General features: G+C 35.6%; 3 protein-coding genes across 3 annotated transcripts; all 3 read right to left on the bottom strand.

Moving 5' to 3' along the window:
- Positions 1-279: 279 nt before the first annotated feature.
- On the bottom strand, positions 280-3,512 carry LOC149743264 (coiled-coil domain-containing protein 166-like). Its single transcript, XM_089875902.1, has 8 exons — positions 3,355-3,512; positions 2,794-2,847; positions 2,528-2,582; positions 2,172-2,316; positions 1,617-1,696; positions 1,224-1,400; positions 852-964; positions 280-495 (listed from the first exon to the last, which is right to left on the bottom strand). The coding sequence occupies exons 1-8, from the start codon at positions 3,474-3,476 to the stop codon at positions 360-362; spliced, it is 882 nt and encodes a 293-aa protein (XP_089732028.1). The 5' UTR covers positions 3,477-3,512; the 3' UTR covers positions 280-359.
- Positions 3,510-5,063, bottom strand: LOC149743263 (dynein regulatory complex subunit 5-like). The gene has a single exon (XM_089875886.1). The coding sequence runs from the start codon at positions 5,014-5,016 to the stop codon at positions 3,646-3,648; it is 1,371 nt and encodes a 456-aa protein (XP_089732012.1). The 5' UTR covers positions 5,017-5,063; the 3' UTR covers positions 3,510-3,645.
- Positions 5,064-5,559: 496 nt separating this feature from the next.
- Positions 5,560-11,702, bottom strand: LOC149743262 (solute carrier family 22 member 4-like). Its single transcript, XM_089875884.1, has 12 exons — positions 10,245-11,702; positions 9,845-9,942; positions 9,669-9,792; positions 9,509-9,612; positions 9,076-9,230; positions 8,648-8,816; positions 8,036-8,162; positions 7,502-7,617; positions 7,212-7,426; positions 6,768-6,950; positions 6,027-6,165; positions 5,560-5,877 (listed from the first exon to the last, which is right to left on the bottom strand). Exons 1-12 carry the CDS (start codon positions 10,437-10,439, stop codon positions 5,796-5,798), a joined length of 1,707 nt encoding a protein of 568 aa, XP_089732010.1. The 5' UTR covers positions 10,440-11,702; the 3' UTR covers positions 5,560-5,795.
- Between the last annotated feature and the right edge of the window lie 1,163 nt (positions 11,703-12,865).

Here is a 12,865-nt window from a genome sequence, read left to right as displayed (position 1 = left end):
CATCAAAAAGGTGATTTATAATGCACAATTACCCTACTGCATGTTAAGCATAGAAAGTTAAAATTTATTAAAGTTTTGTATTTAATAACTTTTATCATAATCTGGTTTTATTCCTTTCAAAATATAAAATATCAACACAAGTTGTACATACTTGGTGTTTGGTATTTTACTAATCTGTTACGTGTTATTTTAGTGTTAACCTTTCTTGTTAATGTTTAGCAAACTGCCAGTTCGCAAAACTATTAGTGAGCACCGTTTGTAATGTTACCATTCATACACTCTGATTTCGATTTAACATTTATTAAAATCACAACATACAAGAAAAATGTAAAAGGTATTTGCACATGGCAGAACAAACTTCAAGAAAACTCTCTATTTACAGCATCTTCTAACTGCTTCATCACTTTCGACTGCCGCACACCTCGTAATCGCCTGATGTCTTCACTGTATTGTTTTTCTCGGAGTAATTCATGTTTCTGATCTTCCAGTTTTTTTCTGTGGTCCAACATAGAAATATAAAGGTGAGTGTGGCATATGTAAAAAATTAGACCAATAATAATTTGTTTTCGATTACGATAGCAAATATTTAGAAATATTTTAAAGAAAAGACTGGGCGTAACGACAAACAACAATTTAAAAAAAAACGCTTACAGTTAAAAACATATTTACATTTAATTGGAAAAAATAAGCGTGGTTGCTATACACGATTGACTGCCATGGTACAGTGGTCAGAGTGATTATCTTTAAATAGAAGAAATGTTACTCCGCCATAGCAGGATAAAATGTTACAATTATCCATTTTACCTAAAATATCATATTCCTTAGTGTAGTTTAAATAAATCTCAACCTACTTATGTTGGTTCAATATTCTACTTTTTTTAATAAGTTCAAGCAATTCTGCTCTCAACATTCGGTTTTCTTGCTTGATACTGTCTGCGTGTTCAGCGAGACAAAGAACAGCTTTCTGTATGTTCCAAGGTACACAGGTAAGTAAATATTAATAATATTTATAAACTTCATATTATATATGTATATGATAAAGTAAAAAAATATTTTTGTAATACACACAATGGGCCTACATTTACACAAATATATTCATATTTTAATATATAAGCATAAATTACTTTAAAAATGAACAATAATAAATTCCTGAAAAATATTTAACTTTTTATCAAACAAAGGATCAGCCACAAATGACAAAACATATTAATATCTCTTATTACTTTATTAGCTTCCTTTGCAAGCTCCTGTATTTTTTCCTCTGATTCGTCTGTGTATTCAGCTTTTTCTTGAAGAAATTGCGACTTCAGTTGTTGAATTGTATCCGAGTGTTTTCCACGCATCCGTAATACTTCCCGTTCGAGTTGTTTTATCTTCTTTAATTGTTCTTCCCGTAGCTCCTAATATCAGAATGTAAACAGTGGAAAGCCAGTAATACTTTAAATGTGAATGAGTGAAGATAACTTAATTTGTCCTCGTGTGGCCAGAAAAAATCTTATAACACAGGTGTTTTCTTTCACACACCTCATACTTGCTTACAAATGACCCTGTATGTAGCTTTAACCCATAAGAAACAGTGGATTGAAGCTATTGTCAGAAAGTGAATTGTTACTTACTCTGTACTCTGCAAGATCTTGAAACTCTTTACTTGCTTTTGCCAGCAAGTTTTCTTTCTCAAGTAATGAAGTTTTAAGTGCTGAAAATAAAGTTTTAGTTTCATAACAGATTTACCTATTATCTTTAATTGCCATTTATTTATACTCTTGATTATGAAATATCCAGTGGTTACAACATAGTGTCCAATTTCATTTATTTCATGACCTTGCATGAGCTAGCTAAGTATGTAACTTTGTGGAAAATATTTTTCCCTATATTGTTTAGCTGATAATTTGAATAACTCATGACCCCTTGGATTAAGCGATGACGTCCATGCCGTGGCAAAGTGGTTAGCACATCTGATTCTAACCCAGAGGAAATGGACTCAAGGCCTCGTCGCTGCTACCATTGTGGGCATATGTGTTTCCGGGCCTCGTGAGGATAAAGCAAGTTACGTTCACTTAGGCAACTTGATCAACAGCACACGTGCGCATAAAGGTAGCAGCTTTGAGCCTTGAACCTGAATTCCTATGGTTACTGTAGCCATGGTTTCCAAACTCACTTAACAATCTTACTAGTTTTTTTCTCTTCATAATCAGCCAGCATTAATTCTTTCTGTCGGTTTATTTTGTCGAGTTCTCTTTCGTTTTGATCGCTGAGTGATATTATTGTAGTTTGACGCTTGTGAGTTTTTTTGGCCATATATGACATGTATTCATGCTGCAAAATGGAAGTATATGGAATTACACATCAACCAAAGCTTGGGTCATGGTATTTAAATAGCTTGTTTTATTAAATATATTGTGATCTGTTATTTAACCAATCTATAAGCATGATATGTTTGGTGTAAGTTTTTTAAACAATTTTAGTTTTAATTTTGTTAAGTTATCTAATCCCCCAAATTTTTTATGCAATATAATTTAAATCTTACACTTTCTATCCTTGTTTGTTGAGCTTCTTCTTGTAGAAATTCATTTTCTTTTCTCCTGCCAGCAAAAAAGAAAATATTAACACAGAAAATAGGTATTCAGCATTTTAACTTCATCATTATTGGTATAGTCATATTTGTTGGCATTTTTGTTGCTTTCTTATTTTTTTAAATTACGAGCTGATTTTATACATAAATTCCAAACAGCCTGGAGCAAATGTACAAACCAACCATGGTAAATTGTAAAGTAATGATCCCCATGTACTTACAGTTCATCAACCTCTTGTTTTAATCGACTGAGATCAGAAGTCAATCCGTCACATCTAATTTAACAATAAATGGTTTGGTTATTTTGAACCAAATTAAATATAGTAGATTGGGGTAAGGATCCGTGTTTTTCTTTTTTTTCTTTTACCGTTCCATTTGGTGGTAAACAAAGAATATTTACAGAGTCATATCCTCAAGACTCTAAAATAGTGTTAATTGTTAAAACATGATATGGGATATTATGTGCCAACAGTATGAATTTTAGTATTTTACCCCACAGTGCTATACAACGAGTTATTAGAAAATAGAATCAGGACTTTGAAACATGAGTCACTGATGTTGTTGTTATCATTTTTAAGATAATTATGTGAACACTAATTTGGTATTAAGAGTTTTCCCAATACTAATAAATTTTCAAAATTGTTACAAATACTTAGCCATTGTATTCTATATGGGTAAGGTTCTTGTTCAGACCTGGTATTTAAGCCTAATACAGAACCATTCACTACAACACCTATAATGTGCACAAACCATAAAATCAAATAATAAAGTTGAAACTCAACTCTTTTTGAAGTAAAACTTCACGGTCCGATGGACCCAAACCTTCATCTGTTGGTTGAGATGTTTCAGGTTTCTCTTCCGCAGCCTTCTTTCCTTTACCTTTGCCTTTCTTTTTTGGTGGCATTTTAGTTTAAAACAGACCTACCTTAAGTTAACACTTTGGAAAAAGTATTTTTATTAAAGCATTACCAGAATCATGTATTTTATGACACATAATACGCAAATTTAAAGTACAGCACATAAAAATTTACAAAGAATAAAAATGTGAAAAACACAATCAATTTAGATCTCTCTTATTTTTTACTCTGAGCTTCTTCTGCTTCTCTTGCATTGTCTTGGTTTGTTTTCAAGACAAGATTAATACAGTACTCACTCTCCTGGCCTGCTTCTGTGAGTCTCAGGTCTAACTCCACAATGGTTTTATTTGATTCCATTCCTTCTTGAAGTTGCTTTCCTCCATCAACTCCAATGCGATTCCCGGAGAGATTCATGGATGTGAGAGATGTGTTGGATTGGAGGACTTGTGAGAGAATGGCAGCTGTAGGTTCCGTGAGTTCGTTAGAAGCCACATTCAACTCCTTCAGTGTGTTGTTTTTAAGCAGGGCTTTGCATAAAACTTGACCTCCTTCATCACCAAGTCGATTTAGTCGAAGATTAAGAGACTGAAGAGTCGAGTTCTTCGTCAGTGCAAACGCGATTGCTTTTGCTCCTTCCGAACGAATGATGTTGTCGTAAACATCCACTTTTCGAAGCTTTGGGCATCGGTTGTTGATCAACTTTCCAATAGCTCTTGCTCCTCTGTCTCCGATGCAGTTATGGGAGAAGTCGATCTCAGTGAGGTTGGGATGATCAAGCAAATGACTGATGAGGACTCTGACTTTTTCATCATCCACTTTACTTTTATAAATGCACAGCTTCTTCAGGTGTTTGCAGGACTTAATGCTCTTTGCAAGGAGGAGGCAATCCCGCTGCGTGAAGTGAAACAAACTCCATTCAAAGTTCATCCCACAATCTCGTACTCCGTATGAAACCTTAAACTTTTCCAAGTGAGGCAGTTTCTCCAATAGTGTACCAAACTCAAAGTGATCCATGGATGGGGCTTCTGATCCTGCATCGCTCCCAAGATCACTGATGTTTTCATCCGACTTTGGCGAATCTGATACAGGAGGCAAGAGCTGTCGGATGTTGAGCTGCTTTACATACTTGGAGCACAAAGGGATGGCAGCATCCACAACCTCATCTTCTGTCTTCCCAGGAACAAAGTTTTCAATCAACTCCTCAAGATGACGCTCAAAAAACATTTGTTTCCAGCTCCCATTATAAATAGAGACATCACAGACTGCCCATTTAGCTTTGCAACATCTCTTCCAGTAACCCTCATCCTCTACTAGGTGGGATGTTACCGTCAACGGGATTTTCGTGTCGATTCTATCCAGTACCTTTATCTTGTCTTTTGGATGAAGACCTTTTAGAATTGGGTTGTTTGCAAAGTTGTTGATTATGTGGTTCAGAGCGAGATCCTTTAAAAGTGGGACAATGTTAAGAGACCAGTCTGGGTCTTCTGCAATTATTCTCCTCATTTTCTTAGGATCTAAGTTGGATCCAGAACCCGTGGCTCCGGCTGACGGCTTAACCACATTAAATCTCAAATCAGAAACAACCATTTTGTGAAGAATTTTATTGAACAAGAAAGCACAAACACACAAATCTCTGGAAAATGAAATAACACCCTATTAATTCCGACCTTTTCAATCCAAGTCATTGTGTAAACAACATATTTTTAATTGTACGTAAGTGTAACATAAGCAATAAACTTATACAAAACAAAAAAAAATAACAACTTTTTACCAGATATAGCAAATCCAAATAATAATAAGTAAATCAATGTTTCAATTTGGCTTATCTTTTCCATTATATCGCCATAGCAACAAAACTCTATATTCATAGAAATAGTATATTTAATGAGTAACAAGAGAAAGGGAGCGAATTTGGTATGCCTTTATGAGATATGCCTACCGTTGGTATATTTTTGTAATGAAGTCCATATTAGCCTTTGCCAGGTAATGCAGGAATGTGAATATCAAAGATTATATTAGTACCAGTCCAGACACGTTAAGTTTGAGTAAGTGAGCACGTAGTGGGCAGATATCATAGATCCTGTTTTGTTAAACGGTTGGTCTTGTTGAGCACGTAAGTGGCCATATAGATCCGATGCTGAACAGTTTATTACACAGCTCATTTGCAGCATAAATAAAAATAGCAGCACTTAACACGGGATAAAATCTGTTTATTATAATCTAATGATATTTTTTCATTCTGATACTTGTTTTCATGCGACGAACCGGAGGAATGTTATCGTATCCATCAGATAAGTAATCAAAAGCATTACAACGTTATGTTTTTCTGGGTAATACGAAGCTTCTACGTCGATGGGAATTGAATATTAGATTCTAACTTCATTTGAATCCTCTTCTTCAACGAATTCATTATCAGCAGTTTTTCCACAACATGATGTAAAATATTTCCTGTAAAGATTATGCAATTGAAATATTTTGTTTCTTCATATTGAACCCTAGGAAACCCGACTAGACCTACGTTCTTCGAGTGCTATATGTGCACAGAAGTATAAGTACAAACGGTTCTCTATATTATATTGTAACTGCCATATACAAACCTTTTTAGTTTTAGTGCATCTTCCATTGTATCTGGTGTTGGTTCATTCAAAGTTTCAGGCATACACATGGCGGATACTCCAGTTAAAACACCGATGACACACATCACGATGTAGGGGAAGCTAAAGTGAACCTTCTCGCCTGTGATAACAAGAACTATTCTGAGGGATAAACTTTGTACACATAATATATATAATAGTGTGGGGGGAAATGAAGCACCTTTACCACATAATATCCAAACATTCTGATCGGCTCTATACGAGTCGTGAGGAAACATTTTTTAATTCTTTAAATGAATTTTGTTAACTACCAAACGGGGCGAGAAAATAGAACGAACAGTTGTCCCATCTCCCCCCCAACTGTCATTCACAAAAACACCACGGTGTAACCTAACAAATTGCGCTTTCAATAATCGCTAGTACCCAAAGATACTTGGGTTATATATATTATACCTAAAAAAACAGTCAATTAGGTTATGTGCACTGGTAGAAATATCCAGAAATTGATGGCATATACAGTAGGGTGGGGGAAGATGGGACACCTTTTGACTCTATTTTCTCATTCCATTTAATAGTAAACAAGAAACATTCCACGATTTATAAAACTATATCCTCACGACTCTTATAGACCATTGTTAATTGTTTAAAACACGATCAGGATATTTGGATATTATGAGATAAAGGTGTCCCATCTTCCCCACCCTACTATATATGTTCGTGATTGTATTTGTTTTAAATGCTTACCCGCATAGAAGAGATAAGGCATCACCATTCCTCCAAGTCTGGCTATTGTGGAAGCAGCACCGAGACTCTTGTGGCGCATCATTGTAGGGAAAAGTTCACAAGTGTAAATGTAGATCAACAGAAAGATAATGGTTACTAGAAACTTGCTTATCATCGCGGCAACTAACACAGCAGTTTGATTAACTGAAAGAGAATAAAGTAAATCGCACGCCAAAGCTTTATTTTAGGAGGGTGTTGTGATTTCAATTGATTTTCAGTTCGACATATAATACAGGGTGGGGAAAATGACACATTTTCATTCTATTTTCTCGTCCCATTTGGTAGTAAACTAAAATCATTCAAAGATTTATTTTTGGAATTTCCACAAACCGCTGTAAATTGTGTGCTAAAGGTGTCCCACCTTCCTCCATCCTATTACACATTATTTTTCATTCTCAATACTACCTTGCATCAATAGCGGTATACTGCCGTACAGGAGACTAGCAATGATAAAAAAAACCGAGAGTGGCAAGACGCGGCCTATCTTCTGTAGTGTAAAATACGTGGTGATGAGTGCAGGGATCTCTACAGCAGCGGAAATAAAGCAGTTCACATATTTGTTACCGCCCAATGAAGTTGTATTCAAACTGATCATGTAATACATAAGACTGGTCGAAAACCTGTTAAAATCCGGTATTACTCGAGTTGTCCAAATATGAATATTTTAAACAAAATTCAAAAGAGAACATTCTTACCAGGAAAGGATAAGGCAAAGACTTCGGGTTCTGATATCTCTTAGTCGAAACAAATCAAGATAAGACAATTGTTGAACTTCTGCGACCGAATCTTCAAAATCAACTTTTTTCAAATTCTTTTGAATATAAGAAACATTTTTTTACTGAAAAATTTAAATGAACTTGAAGGTTGCCATCCAAAATGGTAATATTGCCACCCCGACTGTAGAATCAATTGTGGTTTTTAATGGGAGAGAATACCTAAATATGCTTACCCACACCCTCTTAGCTTTGAAATTATAACTGTTGTAGTGAGTTTTATACATAGTAGGGTGGGGAAAGATGGGACACATTTAGCACATAATATCCCAACATCCTGATCGTGTTTTAAAGAATTAACAACGGTCTATAGAAGTGACGAAGACACGGTTTTATAATTTTTTGAGTGTTCTTTATTTATTACCAGAGTGAAAAGGTGTCCCATCTTCCCCCATCCCACTATACCTAGATTAGAGCAATGAGTTTTATATACCGCTTACACAAAAAAACTTTTACCAGAAGTTGTTTAGCATCAACCACCGAAGTACTTGTCTTGTTAACTTTTGCAATCTTTTTAAAAATTACTTTCGCTTCGTTCACTCTGCCTGTTTGGATCAACCACCGTGGAGATTCAGGAATCAACCTGTCAAACAATTGCTTATTATTACGTCATACGACACGATAATTTCTACCAAGTATACGGTGAACAAATCCGGAACTTATTTTATAACACGTTTCTATAAGGTAGTTGTTTAATACACAACTAAAGCTATAAGATAAGGTGTAGGCGCTGCAGCACAGTTGGTTAGAGTACCCCCAACCCAGAGGTATTGGGTTCAAGGCTGGTCGTCGCTATACCATTGTGGGCGTATATATCCTTGGGCAAGACACTTAAAGGCAATTGCTACAACCCCGTGGCCACTAATGGGTTGTTTAAATTATCACCCACACATTAAAATCCAAAATTACAATGTATTTTTGTTGTTGAGATTTAAAATCATGAGTTGCGGACATGCCACGCAAGCAATGATTTAAAAAAAGAAAACTGTTGACAGAACTCCTTTAGTGAAAAAGGTGTTAGAATTATATTGGACAAACACTCATATAATGTAATTTATTAAAGCTTACCAATAATACGGTACATACAAAACTCCCATTAGCCCAGATACGCGCGTAAGCCAACGCCAATCTGGTAACAAATAAGCCATTCCTGGTAACAACATGTAACCGATTGTAAATGCAACGTTGATCAACGTGCCCATTAATGCTCGCTTGCTAGGCTCAACTAGTTCAGCTCCTAAAAAACAGAGCTAAAGTACTGGCGCAGGTCGGTTAGTTTAAAATGATTTAATCTTCCAAAATATAGAAGGATGGGGAAATTTGCGACACTTTTCATTCTATATTATGGTCCCATTTGGTAGTAAACAAAGAACATTCAAAGGATTATAAAACCGTATTCCTTCGACGCCCATAGACCGTTGTTAATTGTTTAAAACACGATCAGAGTGTTTGGATATTAATATTAAGGTGTCCTATCTCTCCCCACCCTACTATACCTAAGACACAGGCCGTTTGGTAATTGATAAGACCGGTTAGTCCAACAAGAAAAATTATAACTGCGTAAGATTCAATGGTTGGGGCAAAACTAGCAACGAACAACGAAACAAACTGAATAAACGTGGTGACGAGGAAAATAGGTCTTCTTCCAAACCTGAAACACCAAAAAACAATAAATTAAATTTTATCTTTTGATTTTATACTGCATACCAATGTAAACTGGTTCAAGCGCTCGCCTTAAATCACACACAACAAAAACATAAAACAATCGCGCAAAATTGTATACGTGGGAACTGCAACGCGCGGAAAACAGACTCCCGTATGTTACACAGAATGTCATTGCCCTGTTATGCGAAAATAAATGAGTGATATAGGCTAGATTGTTTCACTTATACATTCTCTGATATACACCTCATAGGGTATATATTTTACCTGTCGGAAACTACTCCTGAAGTTATTGAACCAATTAGATACCCGAAAAGATTTAGTGTTGTCATCAATGGTCTTATCCATGCGTTTTGACATACGAGATCCCACTAAAGATAAACAAACAATTTGAAAAGTCGGAATATACATAAATTACTGTATATACTTCTGTAACAGTAGTTGCTTGGTTTTCTTTAATATTGTAAACCCAGCCTTGATCGCATTGTACGACACTCAGTGCTCCGGAAATATTTGAGTTATTCCCAGTGTAGTTAGAATTGACTTTAAACCTAAAGGGAATCCTATTAAATCTGCAGTTGGAAAAAATATTCGTCCACCAACTTTAAGCAGCTACTTGGTACTTCAATTCCTTGGGCGTCGAACTCCGTCGGTATGTTAAGCAATGATGAATTCAAATCGGTACCAGCACCGACGACCATCTGTTAAAATATGTTTTGCTTAAACTTGATGTATAGTTACAAAGGACATGGAAATACACGATCATGTTTCCGCTCGAGCCTGTTCGCAGTCCGTTTTTGGGTAGCTGGGCTACAGTTATATCAACCTGTAAATGTCCTTTGTTTATACTATCAAATTGGACGAAAAAAAGCGAAATCATTTTCCATCTAACCTTACCCTACTGTAAGTGTAAAATTTGTGTAAATTGAAAAATCACCCATCACGCAATCGAAAAGTCACCCATGTTACACTTTTAAAGATAGGTAAGCCACACATTACTTACTGCAAGTGATATGTTAGGGTCAGGTTTGCAATGATGCGTCGGTACGTCATGGATAAAAACTAGAATAATTGTTGAGATTCCGTTTGGAACAGAAGCCAGAAACAACAAAAGCATAATTTGCTTTTGGAATTTTCCGAACTTGTAAAACTCTGACAAACTCCATTTTGACTTCGTTTTTGAATTTTCAGTATCCATTTTAAATTAGAAACATAGATTGTCCTGTGTGCCAATCATAAAATTAATCGAAACAAAAACTTATATACCTGTGGGCTGTAGCCTAAATATCAGGTAATCATGGTCTGTTCTTTACCAAATTCAATAGAGTCCATTTACAAATTTTATACGAAAATTATTTTCTATGAGATTTAATATAGACATAGCCTACACTATTAGTTACCAATTATACTATGTGCATTTACTTAATTCCCGCTTTACAACACATTTCGTTATTAACACTTTATGCGGCAGGATATTAATAACAGCATATGTTATTCGATGCTGCAATAGAGACAGAAAACTGATGAAACAGTCGGTGGGATATCGATTACTTTTAATAACAACATTAATGTAGACATCTACGTTACAGAGCGGTATAGCCTATATATCTACAAGCTAACTGCCAACAACTCCTAACTAGATGCGATATGCTTCATAAACTCTGTTGATTCTCAGCCTGCCTTACACAGTTCAGGTTATTTAATTTATGATTAAATGGGGTGCTATATCGACTCAATCTTTGGGTTAATCGTTCATTGAAGTCGACACATTAAATAAGATGCTATATCGACTCAATCTTTTGGTTAATCGTTCATTGAAGTCGACACTCCTCACTGCTCAGCACTGTATACACACATTTCTTCTGTTGCACAAGTTTGGTTAGTGCATCTTTCATCGAATCTGGTGTTGGTTCATTCAAAGTTTCTGGCAAACACATGGCGGAAATACTTCTTCCTGTGTTTATGTTTCACAACACGGCGTCTGTCACGCTCCCAAGCTGACAGTTGTTGATGGTAAGCGGCAACCATTTCGTTCAGCTCTTTATCTCTGTCTTTTAACTCGCCGATTAATAGTTGCGACTCCTTTCTTTGCTTTAGTATCGTCTCGCTTTCCAAATCAGACATTTGCTGAAAACACAAAATGGTAAAACTTGATTCATTGATGATAAATTGTATATAGTTAAGCTTGAAAGCCCAACTATGCTTCCAAATAAAAGCAGTTGCCCATTTTGTGTTCTATACCTAAAACTTCTAATGTATAACTCATGATCAACAGAACAACAGAACACACTTTTCTCTAAACCATAAAATCTTAAATTTCTTAAAACAACTTAAAAATCTTTCTCATCCCCAGTGTTCATTATTGGAGCAACCAATCGACCTGACATCCTTGATTCTGCCATCCTTCGACCTGGTCGTCTTGATCAACTCATCTACATCCCGAATTCCGTCGGTATGTTAAATAATGATGAATTCAAATCGGTACCAGCACCATCTGTTAAAATATGTTTTGCTTAAACTTGATGTATAGTTACAAACGACATGGCAATACACGTTCATGCACAGTTTCCGCTCTGTAACTCGAGCCTGTTCGCAGTTCGTTTTTGGGTAGCTGGGCTACAGTTATATAAACCTATAAATGTCCTTTGTTTATAGTCAAATCGAACAAAAAAAGCGAAAACATTTTCCACCTTAACCTTAGCCTACACTCTTATAAGTGTAAAATTTGTCTAAACACTCCATTTTAAATTATAAACATAGATTGTCCTGTGTGCCAATCAAAAAATTAATCGAAATAAAAATTTATATACCTGTGGGCTATGGCCTAAATATCAGGTATCAAGGCCCGTCCTTATACCAAATTCTACAAAAATCATTTGCTACATGAGCTTTGGTATAGACGTGCACTATCGGTTACCAATTATACTATGAGTATTTACTTAATTCTCGCTTTTTTTCATTTGCAACGACAGTTTTACAGCGTACTTCGCCATTAACACTTTATGCGGCAGGATATTAATAATTTTATAAAACAGCATGCGTTATTTGATGCAAATTACGCTTCATCAACTTACCGTACATAGTTCGATTCTCAGCTTGCAGTACATAGTTCGGGTTATTTAATTTTTGATTGAATGGGAGGCTATCATGACATAATCTTTGGGTCAATCCTTCTTTGAAGTCGACACTCCTCACTGCTCAACCCTGTATTCACACATTTCTTCTGTTGCACAATTGATTGGCGCGCATGTCTGTAAACCGGAGGTAATTTTTCTTACTTAATTTTAAACACAAACGCCCGACTAAAACAAGCAGCAGGCTTTAATCATACTTAAATATCTGGTAAACACAATGCGCTAGTACTATGCTAGCACCCTTGGCGTCGTGATAGTTGGCCAACTCTGGTCTAAACCTCAGGTTCCAATGCACGCTTAACAAAATTTCGTATTTCAGCAATGACGAAACTGACAGGATCTAAGTTTACTCTTCAATTTTTGATATCATATTGCAACAAACAGTATTTTTCTTTTTTTAATACCTTTTTTTGCTTTTTAGTTTTGTAAATGGCAGCTTAGTTATTGCAAAGATATTGGTTTTGATCTTTTTGGTTATTTTGTCTAGAGC

This window comes from Ciona robusta, chromosome 1, assembly GCF_009617815.1.
Source record: "Ciona robusta chromosome 1, ASM961781v2".
In the NCBI taxonomy this organism is placed as follows: domain Eukaryota; kingdom Metazoa; phylum Chordata; class Ascidiacea; order Phlebobranchia; family Cionidae; genus Ciona; species Ciona robusta.
The sequence above is the reverse complement of the archived record's forward strand: the minus strand, read 5'-3'. Positions and strand labels throughout refer to the sequence as shown.